The following is a 16,891-nucleotide window of genomic DNA, read 5'->3' as shown; positions in this document are numbered from 1 at the left end:
AAGCGTCCGACTTCAGCTCAGGTCATGATCCCACGGTTCGTGAGTTCGAGCCCCGCGTCGGGCTCTGGGCTGACAGCTCGGAGCCCGGAGCCTGCTTCCGATTCTGTGTCTCCCTCTCTCTCTCTGTCTGCCCCTCCCCTGCTCACACTCTGTCTCTGTCTCGCTCTCTCAAAAAGTAAATAAACATTCAAAAGAATTCTAAAAGGAAGTGAATTCTGACACATGCCAGGACATGGATGAACCTCGAGGACGTCACGCTAAGTGAAGTAACCCCGTGACCAAAGGACAAATACTGTACAATCCTATTCATATGCGGTTCCTAGAATAATCGAATTTGTACGGACAGAAGGCAGAACGGTGGTTGCCAGAGCCTGGTTGGGGGGACGGGGGGGGGGGGGGGGGCGGGGTGCAGGGTGGTGAAGTTAGTGTTTCATGGGACAGGGTTTCCGTTTGGGAAGATGATAAAGTTCCGGAAGTGGATGGATGTTGGCGATGGCCGCACAACAATGTGAATGTACTGAACGCCACAGAACTGTCTGCTAAAATAGTGACCGCGGTAAATCTTCTGGAGCCTAAATGTTGTCACCATTTAAAAGAAGAGGGAGGGGCGCCTGGGCGGCTCAGTCGGTTAAGCCTCCGACTTCAGCTTGGGTCATGATCGCACAGTTGGCTGGTTCGAGCCCCGCATCGGGGCTCTGCGCTGACATCGCAGAGCCTGGAGCCTGCAGCCTGCTTCGGATTCCGGATCTCCCTCCCTCTCTCTGCCCCTCCCCCACTCGCGCTCAATCTTAAATAAAACATTAACAAAATTGAAAACAAAAACAAAAAAAGAAGAAGAGGGAGCCGGCCGACAGGAGGTTAGTCTGAGGTGGGAACCCATCACAGGAAGCACGTGACTCGTGAGTGCCGCGGGAAGGGGAGGTCTGAATTCACAGAGGCAGAACCACAGGCCCTGAGCACCTCGGCCTCTCTCACGTCTCCAGGCTCCAGACCCCAGGCCGCCCTACTTTCCTGGAACATTCCTCCGTTTAGCAGAGGACAGGTAACGTCACGCTTCTCCTTCCCTCCTGGGAGCCCGGGTCGGAGGGTCCAGGCCTGACTTGTAGTCCCCTCCCCTCTCTGGCCTGATTCCCCTGGGCTGAGGGGAAGGCCTACCCCGGCGCCCTCCCGGGTCCCCAGAGTTCCTTCTGGGCCGATGTTCCCTGCGGGGGAAGCTCCCCTTGCGGTCTCTGAGTTCAAGAGTTTACTGACCCTGCTTCTGTGCCTGTTTCCTATTATTGTCCTCCTCTTTCCTGCTCTGTCATCGCTTGGCCAATTTAGAAGCAGGGGGCTGCCTTTTTGACCACGTGGGTATGGCTCTAGCCAAGGGCACTGTGCTCGGAGCTGATGCATGGAGAAAGGGATGGTCCCCTTCCTCCGGGGATTGCATCTGGGGTTCGTGATGAATCTCTTTTGTAACTTCTTACTGTAGGTCTTATACATATTTTGCTAGTTTATTCCCCTTTTTCTGCTACTATAAATGATGTGGTTTTTTAATTCTACTTTTGTACGTTACTGATACACATAAAAGCAACTTATTTTTCGACATTGACCTGATAGCTAGTTGCCTTGCTAAAATCCCTTATTATTTTTTTAATGTTTATTTATTTATTTTTGAGAGAGAGAGAGAGAGAGAGAGAGAGAGAGAATAGGGGAGGGGCAGAGAGAATGGGAAAGAGAGAGAATCCCAAGTAAGCTCAGTGCCGTCAGAACAGAGCCCAACTCTGGGCTTGAACCTACGGACTGTGAGATCATGACTTGAGCCGAAATCAAGAGTCAGATGCTTAACCAACTGAGCCACCCAGAGACCCCAATCCCTTCTTATTTTGAATCACTTTTCTGATCATTCTTTTGGATTTACTACCCAGGCTACCATATCATATGAAAATACTGACAGTTTTGTTCTTTTTTTTTTTCATCCTTAGGGCTTTAATTTCTTTTTCTTGTCTTACTGCTCTGTCCAGGACCTCTGGTGCTGCTAAATACCAACAGAGACAGTAGGCATCCTCGTTTGGGTCCTGCTTTTAAAGGAAATGTTCCTGGGGCACCTGGGGGCTCAGTCAGTTAAGCATCCAACCCTTGATCTCGGCTCAGGTCATGATCTCACAGCTCATGAGTTTGAGCCCCACATCAGGCTCCTCACTGATAGCGTAAAGCCTGCTTGGGATCCTGCCTGTCCCTCTTTTTGCCCCTCTCCTGCTCTCTCTTGCTCTCTGTCTCAAAATAAACTTTAAAAAAATATAAAGGAAATACTCCTAAGATTTACTTATTAAAAATAATATATACATAAGCTTCTTGTAAGTTCTCTTTATCAGGTTAAGAAAATTTCCTTCTAATCTGCTAAGGTCTTTTTCATGAAAGTGTACTGAATCTCATCATTATTCCCCCCTGGATCTGTTGAGATGATCATGTGTTTTTCTTCTTAAATCCGTTAGTGTAAATTTTTAGTTTGAGCTCCTTTATTATTATTTTATTTTATTTTAGAGAGAGGGCATGTGAGAGGGGGAGAGGAGCAAAGGGAGAGAGAGAGAGAGAGAGAGAGAGAGAGAGAGAATCTTAAGCAGGCTCCACATTGAGCCCCCTGACGCAGGGCTCAATCCCACAACCCTGGGATCATGACCTGAGCCAAAATCAAGGGTCAGACACTTGACCAACTGAGCCACTCAGGCACCCTGAGTGTTTAGTTTGAGCTCCTTTAAAAGCAGAGCCTGGAACAAAGACTTGGGTTCAGGTAGGTTATTAGAGAGGTGATTCCAGAAAGGAGGGCAGGGTGACTGAGAAGGGAAGGAAGAAAAGCCAATTACAGGAGCTTGACTGATGTCACGGCTGTAGGCCAAGGGAGCTTGACTGTTGGGACCTCTGATAAGCCTGCTAGATGCTTCCCAGAATTGCCCAAGGAAAAGGAAGACACTGGAGCTCTTCGTATCCACCAGCTCCTATCCTTCACTGCTTGAGGGCTGCATCTTAGAGAACTTCTCTCCCACTTCTGGGAAACATTGAGCAGGCGTATCCTAACGCTATCCCTAATAAACATTTTTGTTGTAGAAGTTCTCTTTCTCTACTATGAACAGAGATGTCCCATTTTTCTTGTGGGTAGTGTTTGCCACGTATATTTTTCCCCATTCTCTGACTTTGCAACCATTCCATACTCTTAACGCCTAAGGTGTGACTCATAAACAACAGAGAAGTGGGGTTTGTGTTTTCATGTTTTAAAAATCTAATCTGAGATGAGAATTTAGGAATAACTGAGTCCATGGCTTCCATTAAACCCTGCTGAATAAGAGTGGAGTTTTAAAACCTGCCTTTTCAACAAGCTGGCAAGAACCCTAACCCGGAAGTTTCTCTTCTGAGGTAGTGCGTTTGAGCTATTTTTAAAAATCGGCTTTTTTGTTTTTGTTTTTGTGTTTTTGTTTTGTTTTGTTTTGTTTTAGAGTAGCTTTATCTTCACAGCAAAACAAAACCGCCCCCACACGTGCACAGTCTGCCCTGTTGTCAACCTCCCCCACCGGATTGGTACATCTGTTACATTCAGTGAACCTGCATGGACGTGTCATTGTGCATTCATGGGTTTACATTTTTTTAAATGTTTATCTTTGAGAGAGAGAGACAGACAGACAGATTGCAAGCGAGCGGCAGAGAGAGAGGAAAACACAGAATCTGAAGCAGGCTCCAGGCTCCCAGCTGTCAGCACAGTTCGAGTGGGGCTCGAACTCACAAACTGCGAGATCATGACCTGAGCTGAAGTCAGACACTTACAGACTGAGCCACCCAGGCGCCCCATCATGGGTTTAGACAAACGTATCATGGCACATGTCCGTATCATAGCTCACACAGAGTAGTTCCAATGCTCTAAAAATCCTCTGTTGTCTGCCTCTTCACCCGTCCCTCCTCCCCTACCCCTGGCAACCACTGATCTTTCCTCAGTTTTCCTCTTGCTCTATCACCTCATACTTCCGTGAGCTGGGCACATTATGAATCCACACAAGCCCCTGCTTTCTCAAATGCATCATCAGAATGGTTCCTTATTTGTATGGATCTGGTATGATAATTAAATAAAACAACGTATTAACACCTCAGCTCAGTCCCTAGCAGGGAATACAGGTCAACGAAATGTCAGTTTCCCTTTTCTTCTCCCTTCTCTTAGTAATCAGACGTCAAGTTTTGCTGAGAGAAAAACAGAGGGAAGTACCCCTGTGACAGGGTGTATCACCAGAAATCTAAGCAGGGGAGGGCAGAAGTGGTTATTGTCTTCCGAACCCTCTTTCCAACTTGGAAAGTCCCTCCCTTTCTGCTTCCTGTTATCAGGGTTACTGTGCCTGCCTTATCCATTTTCTCAGTCCAACACCTCTGACCTACATCTGACAGATGCACAGGCACCCTCTGCCTGTAAGCTGTCCAGAAGCTAAAATGACTCAGAACTGAGCTGTGTGTGCAGGACAACATGTCTGCAGGACATCAGAGGGAATCATGACCCAGGTCATGCCTGTGTGCTAGTCACATCAAATCTCGTTTCCAAGGGCATGGCCCTGAATCACATTCAAAGTTTGCAGATTTGTCGAGGTAACAGGTCCATGAACTATTCCTTTTCCCGGCCCTTCTGTTGTGCCTGATTTATGAATACAAGGCTTTGTCCTTGCATTCAGTCCAGACACCAGCCAGGAATAGATTAACACAGGGCAAGGACTTGAAAAAAAATTTTTTTTTAAGATTTTATTTTTATTTTTTGATTTTTTTTAATGTTTATTTATTTTTGACACAGAGAGAGAGAGAGACAGAGCATGAGCGGGGGGAGGGGCAGAGAGCGAGGGAGACACAGAATCCGAAGCAGGCTCCAGGCTCCGAGCTGTCAGCCCGACGCGGGGCTCGAACTCATGACCCTGAGATCAAGAGTCACATGCTCTTCCGACTGAGACCACCAAATTCTTCTGACACCACCACATAGCAAGGATTAAAAAAAAAAAATCGATCTGACAATTTATTCAACTATCATTAAATGTTTCATCTTTATTGTGATTATTATAAATTTGGACTTCGGAATACCATCTTTTTAAAAATTTATACTTGCCCCTCTTTTTCCATGTTTTTCTCCTTTAATTCTTTTGATTAAAGGTTGTTTTCGGGGCGCCTGGGTGGCGCAGTCGGTTAAGCGTCCGACTTCAGCCAGGTCACGATCTCGCGGTCCGTGAGTTCGAGCCCCGCGTCAGGCTCTGGGCTGATGGCTCGGAGCCTGGAGCCTGTTTCCGATTCTGTGTCTCCCTCTCTCTCTGCCCCTCCCCCGTTCATGCTCTGTCTCTCTCTGTCCCAAAAATAAAAACATTGAAAAAAAAATTTTTTTTAAAAAGGTTGTTTTCATGCCGTTTTAAGCTTCTCTAGTGGTTTCGAACTTTAATACCCTATCTCTGTTGGTTTTTCTTACAACGTCACCCTGCTTCTATAACTTAAAGTATATCCTCCCTCCTAAACAACACAGAGTTTAGAAAGCTTGAACCATAATCCTCTTTTAAATATTATTGCCCGGTATTTTACTTTTGAACATTTTAAGACTTCTCAAATTAAATACTGTAAATATTGTTACTGCAGACAGTGGTTGTCTGGAGTTACATATTCATTTACACTGTTGTTCTCCCATGCTTCCTTCTTGCATAGAAAACGGTCCTGTAGTCATTTTTCCTTCTCCTGGACACATCTTTAAAAGTTCCTCTAGTGGAGTATCTTGGGGGTAAACTGTCTCAGACTTTGTTTATCATGTCTTTATCTCACCTTGAAAGGTGAAACGGTTCTTGAAAGACCCTTTTGCTGGGAACACAGGAGAAGTCACTGGATTAAGACCCAGTCAAGACAGAAGCCTTCCAAAGCCCTGTGGAGAGATGAGTTCACTTCCCAAACTAACGCTCCAACCTCCCCTCCCCTCCAATCCTCTTGAGTCTTCTGGAGCATCTTAACTCTTCCAGCTTCATTGTCCCCTTCATTGGAGAACTCAGAGACCCTAAAGAATAAGCCAGGGAGTATTTGGTGGTGGAACAGTGTTTCGAGATGGAACACCGGAATTTCTTCTCTCATCTACACCATGGTCGGTTTCCTTTTGTCCACGGGCAACTTCTTGGCATCAGGAAGCTTTGGTCTTTCTTCTTTGTTTGAAAGCATCCATCATGGCCTTCTAGGGTCTGATCATCAGGCCCCCGAAACCACTTTATTCTCTCTCCCAGAAGACCTCCAGGCCTCATGCAAGTAGAGCACCCTCCCATTCTGTCCGGAAAGTTCTGTGAGGCAGAACAGGGCTCAAAATAACTCCCTGTGCAAGGACCCGTAGCCAGCCCTGGACTCCAATGGGCAGGTTTGAAGGGCCTGAAAAGCTCTTTCATTTTTGCCACACAGAATCATCGTGAGCCCTCAACCCAACTCACTTCCTGCCAGAGTCCACCCCACAGCCAGCACGTGACCTGGGACAATTCTGGGTCACTTTCCCTCCACTGCCGAGTGGAGTTCCTTTCTACCAGCTTCTTCACTTGCCAGGGCATAAGCACAGACGGCCGCTGGCTCTCAGGTGCGTACTGTTAGGATCAGAAAGGGAAGGGCTCGTTTCCACCAGTTATGGTTCAGAGTCCTGGGAAAAACACCGCCCAGGCCTAACTCTGAGTGCCCATCTTTGGGGAGTAAGGGGCCCTGGTTGGCCTTGTTATGTGTTCAGCCCAGCTCCGTGGCCTCGGGGTCGGCAGAGCTGTCAGACCCCCATCCAATCTTGCCTGGGTTGTACACGAAGACAAACTATTTCTTCCATTCATTTACTCATCCGTCCATCCACCATCAACCGTTTGCCAGGCCTGTCTGCGGTAGGACAGCAGTATGTGACATTCAGCTTCAGCCCCCGTGGGTGGGAGGCCAGTGGGGAGGGAAAGAAAGTTGATGTGTAAGCTATCAGAGACGATACACGTCTAACACGGCCATGTTCGTGGGCCTGGTGTGCCCCAGGCAAGGAGGGCCTGCCCAGGGCAAGAGAGAGAGAGGGCAAAGAGGAAGTGGTAGGTGGGAACAGGGGCTGACAGGCTTAGAGCAGAACCTATGGGCCCCAGGAGCTTCACCCCTGTGGGGATAGAGTCAGGCTGGCCCAGCAGCATGTGTGGTTGGGATTCACAGCCACAGACCCTTCCAGAAGCTGTCTGGAGCTCCCTGGGCATGAGCCACCCTCCTCCCCCAGCCTGGCATGGCAAAGAAGACCCCAGAAATTTCCTCTGGCCTCCTGCTGTCTTGCATTCCCCTCCCAAGGGTCTCCTGGGGAGGAAGTGTCTAAGCATCCTTCTCTTGCCCCTGCCCTGTGGGCTTTGGCATCACCACAGCTCCTTTCACTCATATAGACTTCGCGCTCCCCTAGGTATGTGACGTTGGCCACGTCAGTTAATCACTCTCTGCCTCAGTTTCCCCATCGCCAAGATGGGGACAGTAATTGTACCTGCCTCGTGGAATTGGGGCATTGATTAGTTAATGTTTGTAGAGCCCTTATGATGGTGCTGATCAGCAGTCAGTAAACGCTCACTGTTGCATTACTTTTGTTATTATTTTTGTCGTTATTGCTCTCATCATCATCATTCTTCTGACTCGGTGGAGACCACAGAGTCTCCGCACAGCAGCGCCCGCTGTCTGAGCCCCAGGGCCGCACCCTCAGCCTCCCCGAGGGTTCGGGGGAGTGTTTCCTGCAGCCGCACGGACCAGATCCCAGGCTGGGGTCATGGCTTGCTCTTTTCTGCGTCTTCCTTCGGCATCACTCCGAAGCAGTGCTGTCCAGGGACGTGCCCAGGTCCGGGCTGACAAGCGGCACTTGCCCACCACACGTGGTGGTGACAGCCTTTGGCCTCAGCGGCCAAAGAGAAAGGCACGACTTCACACTCGCAACCCAGGAATGGAGTTTGGCCTGAGCCCTGAAAACGCTGGGGCGCCCCCGATAAAGCAAGGAGACCTGCTCCTCTCCTGCCTCTCCCAGGCTCTGCTGGCCCCAGGGACTCCCACTTCTGGAGATTCCCTCAGTAGGTGATAAGGCCTCCCTAGAAATGCACGGCAGTGCCTCAGGCCCTGAGCCCCCCATCCCCAGACCAAGGCTCCCTGCCTGGAAGGGCTGGGGGAGACACAATAAACCCGGCCCTGGAAATAGAGGCTGGGGTTTGAGCTACAGCCAGACTGACCCCCATTACCTCTGTGTCTGGGCTGCTGGGGACGGTTGTGGGAGCACTTCCCCTCGAATTGTCCCTATCGGCTGAGTCAGGACAGGTCAAGGTTGCAAGTGGGTGGGTGTTGAGGTTTAAGTAGCTGTGCTGGGGGGTCTGCTGGAGTGCCTCCAGTTCCTGCCCAGGTCTCCTTAAAGAAGTCTGGCTCCCTGCCCACTTTGCTGTGGAGACTGCATGTCCTGGACCGGCCTGACTTTGAATACTGTCTTCGCAGAGGGGAACTGGACAACGTGTCCTTGGGATTTGGGGTTCCCAGGTCTGGGGCTTATAGGCATCACTGCCCTCTATGCACCCACAGTGCACCGAGCCCCATGCACACTCACGTCCCTCACAGACACGCGCAGCTGTCGCTCGCCCTGCCCCCTGCACAGCAGCATGGCAGGTGGCCAGGTTGTATCCCGGCTTATCGGCTACAACCCAGCTTCCTCTGCCTGTGTTCTTGAAGGCCTGGAGCTCTGAGAGCCAGCCTCCCAAGTGACTTCCCGAGAACCTCTCAGATAATGAGAGGAAATGTGGTCACCAGCACATAGAAGGCTAGAGTTCCGGGCTGCAGCTCCAGGCCACCACTCCCTGACCTGGGCCCACCATCTCTCTCCAGGCAGCCCTCAGCTGTTCACCGTGAGCCTGTGGATGCCGCTCAAGATGTCCCCTTTTGGTTGCTGGGGCCTGCCCGCCGCCCTTCTCGCCCTGTTCTGCTGCCCAGGTGAGCTGGTGCCTGGGGTTCCTGGCTTGGCGCACGCCAGCCCAGAGGGTGGGCCCCTGCCCCCCTGGCTTCAGGCGTGGGAGGGGGTTCTGGTCCTGAAGTCACTGAGGCTTTGAACACAGTGGCAGCCATCATGGGTACAGGATGCCATGCCAGCCTGGCTTCTCCATGATCCTGGGGGCGAAGAAAGAAAAGCTAGCCTTTTGGACACAGCTTCGTGGCCTGTGGCAGGTCATGGAGGCCGGATGGTGGGCTGCACGGGGGCCTGAGGTGGAAGGGGTTGCTGGGGTTCAAGGAAAGGTGAGGGAATGCCCCAGCTGTTCCTCAGATGTGGCTTCGAGACAGCAGGGGGCAGCAGAGGACATTGCCTTTTGACTACGGCCTACAGAAGGGAAACCCACACATCTTCCAGGGGGTCAGGGGACTTGAAGGAAAATGCTGCCATGTGCTGAGCACTCTGTTTTGGACAGCCTGCCAGGCGCTTTTCAAGTACTATCTCACTGAGCTTTCACCACAACCCTGCAGGAAGGGGATTACTAGCCCATTTGACAGATGAAGAAACAGGTTCAGAGAGAGAAAGCACCTTGTCCAGGGTCACACAGCTGGTACCTGGCAAACTCAGGATTTGAATCCAGCTCTATCTACCTGCAAAGCTCCTTTCTTGTCATTTCATTATATGCCACCAGCTGAGGGCTCAGTGGGGACATGCTGCTGGCGCTGTGGGAGCACAGGGCAGGCCCAGTTGGTTGGGACCAAGGACCTTCTGGCCATCACTGAGTGGGAGGTGAGCACTGGGGACTCAATCTTTATGCATCAAATACTTCCCGAATGCCTGCCATACACAGGGCATTGTGCTAAGCACTAAGAGAAACCTGAAAAATCTGGGCCCTGCCTTCCAGAAGCTCCAGAACATCTAAGGGAGAGTCAGCATGAATATAAATCATTTGCAATTACCTTTCTAAACTCCTCTCCCCCTGCCTTCCTCCTTGCTGAGCTCCAGCCATCCCGATCTTGCCATTCCTCAAGCATACCAAGCATGCCCTTGACCTGGGGTCTTAGTGCTGGAAACACTCCCCCCCCCCCCCAGATAGCTGCAGGGCTCACCCCCACCCCCTCCAGGTCTTTGCTGGATGTCTTGGTGAGGCCTGTGCTGACTATTAAAATGACGGCTCCACCTGCCCCCTCTCTCCTTCCCTGGGCACTTGTTACCACCCAGCAGGCTGGCTATTTCACTTGCTGATTATCGTCTGTCTCCTTCACTATAATGTGAGCTCTGCAAGGGCAGGGTTTGTTCTGCTTTGGTCACTGCCGTGTCACCAGAGCCTAGAATGGCACCTGGCACAGAACAGCTATTCAAAAAACATTTGCAGAAGAAAAGAAAGGAGAAAGGGTTAAACCCATGGCCACAGGGGCCAAGAGGACACAGTCCACCTCCAGTTCTGAGAGGCCTTCATGGAGAAGGGGACATTTGGGCTGGGCTTTGAAGGTCAAATAGGATCCCTCCCCATGGTGATGGAAGATGTAAGAAGAATGGAGATGGAGAAGACTAATTTGAAGGTGATGGGCTGGAGGAAGAGTAACCAGAGGCAGGGAGACAGCTGGGGCAGCAGGGAGACCTCTGTCTAGAGGTGAGGTAATAAATAAGGCCTGAACAAGGGGAGAGTAGCAGAGGGGCCGTCTCTGGACGTTCTTCCTGGGCACCTGTCCCTTGATCAGACAGCCCGTGGCAGGCAGTTCCATGGTGCAGGGCAGCAGAGACATTTGCTGCCCCGTATTTCTGGTCTTCCAGGGTCTGGTGAGACGTTCGAGGTACACATGTATCCAGAGCAGCTGGTGGTGGAGCCCGGAGGGTCCACGTTGATCAACTGTAGTACCAGCTGTGCCCTGCCTGACACCAGTGGCCTGGAAACCACTCTAACCAAGAGTCTGGTGGCCAGTGGAACTCAGTGGAAGCAGTACTTGGTCTCCAATGTCTCCCAGGACACAATCATCTACTGCTACTTCACCTGCTTCAGGAAGCAGAAGTTAAAGAGTCTCAACGTCAGCGTGTTCTGTGAGTGCCACACGGACCCCCCTTCCCGCGGGCTGAGCCTGTGTCGGCTGCGTGTCTGCCGAGCTACTCTGTTACTGCTCCCGGCCACTAGATATGGTTCCCACCTCCCTGGGCTCCTGGGGTGACAAGGAACAGGACCCCCCACCTTGGGCTCAGAATCTGCTCACACCCTTCACTGGCCTCCTTGAGCCTGCTGGCAACCCCAGGTCTGGGGCTTGCTCAGAGGACAATCTAAGCAAGGTCTGCACAAATCTAAAAGTCATTTCCCAGGCAGGGCCCGCAGTCTCCTCCCCGCTCGGTAACAGTGGACACCCCCCACCCCATGACGAGTAGTGGGGCACCAAAAGAAAGGCCAGCGTGCTCTCCAGTCGCCCCTGCCCTTCACGGAGGGAAGGTTAAGGCACCCCCTGGGGCTTTTATATTCCTGGGAGCCCCTGGAAGATGTGTGACCATCACACACACACACACACACACACACCTGCATGTGGGCCATGGAGACCTTCCCATAGGCCAGGATTCCCTCCACATCTCGGCACCAAGAGTGTGGCTTGGGTCTTTCCCATGACCAACATCAGTGGATCAAGTGAATAGAAAGATGTCCTAAATCCAGCCTATTATCCTGGGGTGACTGGGGCAAGGTATTCTAGTTCACAAGAGAAGCCAGGGTACCACTGAGGGCCCTGTTTAATAGATAAGGGATGGAGGCGGCTATGAATCTGATCCTGGAGAAGCAAGGCAGGTCTGACTCCAGTCCCTGCCTCTTAAGTGAGGACCCCACAACGCGCGGCCCTGATCTAACGAACCCTCCCTTCTAGGTCCCAATATAATCATCCAGCTGTTTAATGTGGAAATCTGTGTTTGATTTCTGGAGGAGACCGATCCAAATTTTTTATTTCTAGTTGGCCGTACACTTTCTGGACCTCCTCTTTGTAGACACCTGACCACCTTCATTCTTGACCATTCCAGAAAATATCATGTTGGTAAAACTACCACCCAGTATGTCCTTCACCCTGAAGTGTTTCCTTCTTCCTCTCTTTACACTCTAGAGCAGACCAGGCCCCAGCCCGCTTTCCCAAATCCAGCCAAGGACCTGATAACACTACGGTGCCAGGGGCTGGGCCTGGCTGGGTGGGGCCTGCTGGGACAGCACCCTCATTCTGACCAGAACCCCTCGCTCTTTCTTCCCCGCAGACCCTCCAAAGGAAGTGCTGCTGAAGCTGAAGCCCACTCGGGTGGCTGTGGGGGGATCCTTCACCATCGAGTGCCGGGTGCCCAATGTGGCACCTCTTGAGAGCCTCACTCTCACCCTGCTCCGTGGCAAGGAGGCCATGCGCAACAAGACCTTTAGGACGATGGCACTTGCCCCCCAAGAGGCCACAGTCACACATAATGCCACAGCTCATAAGGAAGACGGCCGCCACAACTTCTCCTGCCGGGCAGACCTGGACCTGCGGTCTCTTGGTGGGGACATCATTCACGGTGTCTCAGAGCCCCAGACGCTCAAGGTCTATGGTGAGGGAGAGTCCCCAGAAGGAGGGGGTGGGAGGGAGCATTCATCTCCCATTCCTTAGGGGAAGAAAAAACCTTCACCACGTTCTCTGCCAGCTCAGGGGCCAGGTGCCCAGGGACCCCACACTTAATCCCAGGGGGGTTCCCTCTTGCTCTCTGTCTTCCCCGAAGCTCTCTCCACGTGCCCAGTTTGGACCCCAACTAGTTGCTTGACCATTAGTGACCAGTGTGACCTTGACCAAGTCAACCTCCTCTCTCTGGCCATGGCCCCTGTCTACATCTAGAGATTTGGCCCTAAGATCCCCTGGAGCTCTGCCATTCTGTGACCCTTGATGGCCAAAGTGTTCCCTGTCTTCAGAGTTTGGTAGAAGCTCACTCAGTTCTGGCCAGGGAAGGGCTTGGTCTGGACCACGCCACTGTCCAGGCCATGGTGTCCAGCAACCATGTGCTGGGGGACATCTGCCCTCATAGTCTCACAGAGGGCTGGCTGGTAGCCTGGACCCTGGCCCACCTTTCCCCTAGGTATTACACCATTAGCCGCTCACGTCTGCAACACGGGTGACTGCAAGATGGGGGAGGGCCGGGTGGGCGACAAGCACACCTCTGGGGCCCTAGCACCTGGGACCGGAAGACTTCTAAGACCGCTGCCCCCTCCTGCCTCCCCAGAGCCCATGCCAGACAACCAGATGGTCGTCATCATCACAGTGGTGTCCGTGCTGCTGTTCCTGTTTGTGACATCTATCCTCCTGTGCTTTGTCTTCGGCCAGCATTGGCGCCAGAGGCAGATGGGCGCCTACAGGGTACAAGGTGCTTAAAGGGGCCCGAGTCGGGCCTACTGGGCGCAGCCTACATGAGTGGCACGGTCACCACCACGGCAGCCACTGGAAGTCAGCGTGGCTCCTCAGGGTTGTGGTCCAGCCCTGGCTGCAGGACTCTAAGGAGCAGCAGAGGACTTTGGGACCATTTCCTCTTCTAGTCTAAATATAAATACCTGGACTTAACCCTGGGCCTCAGTGTCTCCTGGGATAGAACTCAGCAGCTGGGAAGGGTACCCACCAGGCCCAGACTCCTCTCTCCAAATGTCTCCTAAGTCTCCCTCCGCCCATTCATTCACAGGGGCCTTCTAGAGCGCCAGCCAGCCCAGACCCTGGGGTGCCCGCCTGCTGACCAGCCCAGGCACCAGACACCCATTCTCACGGGGCCCCGAGTGACTAACTTCTCCTGAGGGAGGGTGGGGCAGAGAGACGTTCTCTTCCTTCTTGGCCCTCTGGAACCTCAGGCCACTCCCACTGGGAGCGGGACAGGGCTCTGGCTTCTCCTTTCTGCCACAAGAACCAGCTTCCTGGGGTGAGGGTGGGGCCCAAGGGAACTGGCTCAGCTCCAGGACCTTTGAGCCAGGCCTCTCCCCCGTCACTCTGGGCCTTCAGAGAGCCTCGGACAACAAAAGCAGTCCTCCCCTCACCTGCTCCATCATTAGGCCATCGACACCCCCCAGCCCTAGCCATCCCAGAGAGGGGTGAGTGGAGGAGGTCGGGGGAGGGCTCTGGGTCCCAGACCACGCCCTGTGGCTTCCCAGCCCTGGACGATGCTTAGACGGACTCTTGCTCCGGGGCAGATATCAGGTCAGTCCAAGGTTTCAGTGGGGTGAAGAGTGTATTGATTCACCCAGGAGAGGGCCTGGCTGCAGCTGAGGGAGGAGAAGGGCTGCTGGGCATTCGTGCAGAGTCACAGGCACTAGAGGGGCACGTAAGGGCTCCAGGGCTCTTTCCAGCCCTGCGGTGAAGCTGGCAGGGTCCCAGGGCTGGCATCTGTCCTCATGGTAGGCTCTCAGCATCATAGTAGTCTGGGGAGAGAACAGTACCTTCGCCTTGGCTCCCTTCCTGCCTCACTGGACCCCAAGGAAGGAAAAGGAAAGGGACAGGCCAGTTGCCTACAGTAGTGGTGGTAGGAGCTCCCTGTCCCCCAAACGGCCCTCCTGGCCTCCTGACCCATCCCCGGCCTGGGCTTGGGCCCCACTGCCCACCCACTCTGCCCCTACCTGAAGCCGGGGGTACATCCGCACCCACAGTCCCTGTGGCACTGGGGGGTGGGGGCGGGGGGATGGCTCTCCTGAGATGGAGAAAAGAAAGACATCCCCCCCCATCAGATACTCACCCCCACATATCTCCACCCCACCCTCAGCCCCTGGTGAGCTCTTCCAGCCCAGCCCCAGAGCAGGGCCCTGACAATGCTCAGATCCCCAAGCCTCACTTACGACCCCCTTCTCCCAGAGGCAGGAGGGTGGTGCTGAATCCTGGACGTGTCCTGCAAGTGAGGCTGATGCGGGGGCGGGGAAAGAAAAGGGACTGGCCAGGGTAGCAGGGGACCCGGACTGGGCATCGGGCAGGGGAGGTAGTGGTGGTGGAACACCGAAGGCCCTTCCTCCTGGACTTGCTTCTCCTCCTCCTCCTCATATTCCTCTTGACCCTCCAGGTAGACCTGGGGATTGTGGGAACGGGGGAGGAGAGATGATGATACCAGATCCAGCTCTCCCTACCCCCACTCCTCTGTTCCTCTAATTTCTCATAAAATGGAGCATTGTCTACATGCAAGCAAGCCACCTTGGAGACATTTATTTCTTATTTTTCAGGAGGGAAAACTGAGGCTCAACGAGGCTGAACAACTTATTTAAGGTCACCCAGCTAATAAGTGGCTGAACAGAGCCTGGAAGCTTCCAGGTATGACTGCAGAGCTGGGTCAGCAGTCCGGTGACCCGCCCCTGGCTTTGCCCCCAACCCTGGCCCCACCTGTGCCTCATTAGGGAGGTGGGGTGTTCATCCCGGGGACTCCCTGAGGGACGGGGCGTGAGGAACAGCAGCAGGCCCGGCCAGCCTGGACGCTGGACACAACCTGACCTTCTCCAAGCGTCAAAATCCTACCTGGCTTTCAAGGGCGGGTTCTAAGGTAACCTGTTCCTCCAAGGAGCCTTTCCCCAACCAGGTGTGCACCCGGCCCTTGTACCTCTCCCTGTGACAGCCACCGCCAAAGCTGCCTTGTCTTCACGGTCATTCGTTTATTCTTTCACTTGTTCAACAAATATCACTTGAGCCCCTAATAAGTATCAGGCCCCCTGCAGACCCAGGGTACAGTGGTGCCTGTCCTCCCGGGCCTGTATTCTTGGGGTGGATGCCCTGCAGGGGGACCTTGAAAACAAGACCTGGGTGGTCCGCATTTGGGGATCCCCACCAGATGGAGGCTTCTGGCATGGGAGTCTGGCACATAAGGGATGCCACAGGGGCCCAGCCAGGTCCACTGCACTGTTGCCTGATTCTTTTTCTCAAGGATCCACCCCTAGATGGATCCCCACCCTTGGACTCGCAGGCCAGGCGAACGGCCCTGGTGGCCCACCTCCCGCGCACGCACCTGCGGGTGGGGGTGGGGCGGAGCCGGCCCTGGGTGGAGCGCTGCTGCCACCAGGCGACTCAGCAGCAGCTGGTGCATCTGCGCGTTCTGCAGCAACATCAGTTCCAGCAGGTCTGGGGCGGAGGAGCTCAGCGGGCCTATGCCAGGTCGCCCACTGCCCACGGCCCCAGGGCCTTTCCCACCGCCCACCCTCCTCCCCACCCCACCCCCCACCCCGATCTCCCAACGCCCAGCCCAGGACCGCGCGGGAGGGATGTGCCGCGAGGAAGCCTAGAGAATGTGCGAGGCAGAGTGGGGTACACGGCGGGTGAGCCCGGAGTCTCACCTTCCTTCACTCGGCCCGGCTGCGGGGGCGGAGGTGGGGCGGCCCAGGCGAGCGGCTGCAGGACGGTCACCCAGGGCTGGGGGGAGCGGGAGACTCAGCCAGGCCAGGCGGGCAAGGGATGGGGGACCCTCACCCCCCCCGCCGGGACACCCCCACCCCCCGAGTTGCCTCCCTAACCCCTCAGGGGCCGCGTTCTTCTCCCCGCGCCCCCACGGCCTCCCCCTTCCCTGAGTCTCTTCCTCTGCGGCTCACCCACCCCACTTCCTCCAGGGACGGCTCCCCAGTCAGCCAACCTCAAAGGCCGGCTCAGCCCTCACCGTCGGGGCTGCACTCTGTGATGGGAGTTGACCCCAGCTTCCTCCGCTGCGGAAGGCCATGCTGGTTTCCGCGGGTGCGGGTTACCTAGGCGACGTGGGCGACGCGAAACTCTCCTTCCACGCATGCGCAGGTCCCTCCCCGGCCCCAGCGCTCCGGGCGTGTTAGGCTCTCCCACAAGAGGTGTCGCCTCTGAGGGATGCCCACCTCCAACCTGCGTCGGTTCCCCGGGCATCGCATCTTGCTCCTCCCTGTACCTCTCACCCTTGTGCACCTCCAATACCTAGCCTGGGGGCTCGTGTTTGTTGAGTGAATGAGTGAGGGGCTGG

The 16,891-nt window shown here is 54.0% G+C and overlaps 2 protein-coding genes across 11 annotated transcripts; one reads left to right on the top strand and one right to left on the bottom strand.

Moving 5' to 3' along the window:
• Positions 1-903: 903 nt before the first annotated feature.
• ICAM2 (intercellular adhesion molecule 2) lies at positions 904-13,926 on the top strand. Of its 3 annotated transcripts, XM_047833122.1 has the most exons (6): positions 904-1,042; positions 6,415-6,583; positions 8,854-8,958; positions 10,748-11,011; positions 12,203-12,523; positions 13,187-13,926. In XM_047833122.1, the coding sequence occupies exons 3-6, from the start codon at positions 8,886-8,888 to the stop codon at positions 13,333-13,335; spliced, it is 807 nt and encodes a 268-aa protein (XP_047689078.1). In that variant the 5' UTR covers positions 904-1,042; positions 6,415-6,583; positions 8,854-8,885; the 3' UTR covers positions 13,336-13,926. The 3 variants fall into 3 exon arrangements, with proteins under 3 accessions (XP_047689078.1, XP_047689077.1, XP_047689076.1); XM_047833121.1 differs by lacking the exon at positions 6,415-6,583; XM_047833120.1 differs by lacking the exons at positions 904-1,042; positions 6,415-6,583 and having other exon boundaries at positions 8,751-8,958.
• A 228-nt stretch (positions 13,927-14,154) lies between these two features.
• PRR29 (proline rich 29) lies at positions 14,155-16,682 on the bottom strand. Of its 8 annotated transcripts, none has more exons than XM_047833130.1 (6): positions 16,565-16,682; positions 16,248-16,323; positions 15,923-16,035; positions 14,775-14,998; positions 14,559-14,629; positions 14,155-14,363 (listed from the first exon to the last, which is right to left on the bottom strand). In XM_047833130.1, exons 1-6 carry the CDS (start codon positions 16,622-16,624, stop codon positions 14,335-14,337), a joined length of 573 nt encoding a protein of 190 aa, XP_047689086.1. In that variant the 5' UTR covers positions 16,625-16,682; the 3' UTR covers positions 14,155-14,334. The 8 variants fall into 8 exon arrangements, with proteins under 8 accessions (XP_047689086.1, XP_047689081.1, XP_047689083.1 ...); XM_047833125.1 differs by having other exon boundaries at positions 14,155-14,408; positions 16,541-16,652; XM_047833127.1 differs by having other exon boundaries at positions 16,541-16,652.
• Between the last annotated feature and the right edge of the window lie 209 nt (positions 16,683-16,891).

The sequence above is a fragment of the Prionailurus viverrinus genome, chromosome E1 (genome assembly GCF_022837055.1).
Source record: "Prionailurus viverrinus isolate Anna chromosome E1, UM_Priviv_1.0, whole genome shotgun sequence".
Lineage (NCBI taxonomy): Eukaryota > Metazoa > Chordata > Mammalia > Carnivora > Felidae > Prionailurus > Prionailurus viverrinus.
The sequence above is the reverse complement of the archived record's forward strand: the minus strand, read 5'-3'. Positions and strand labels throughout refer to the sequence as shown.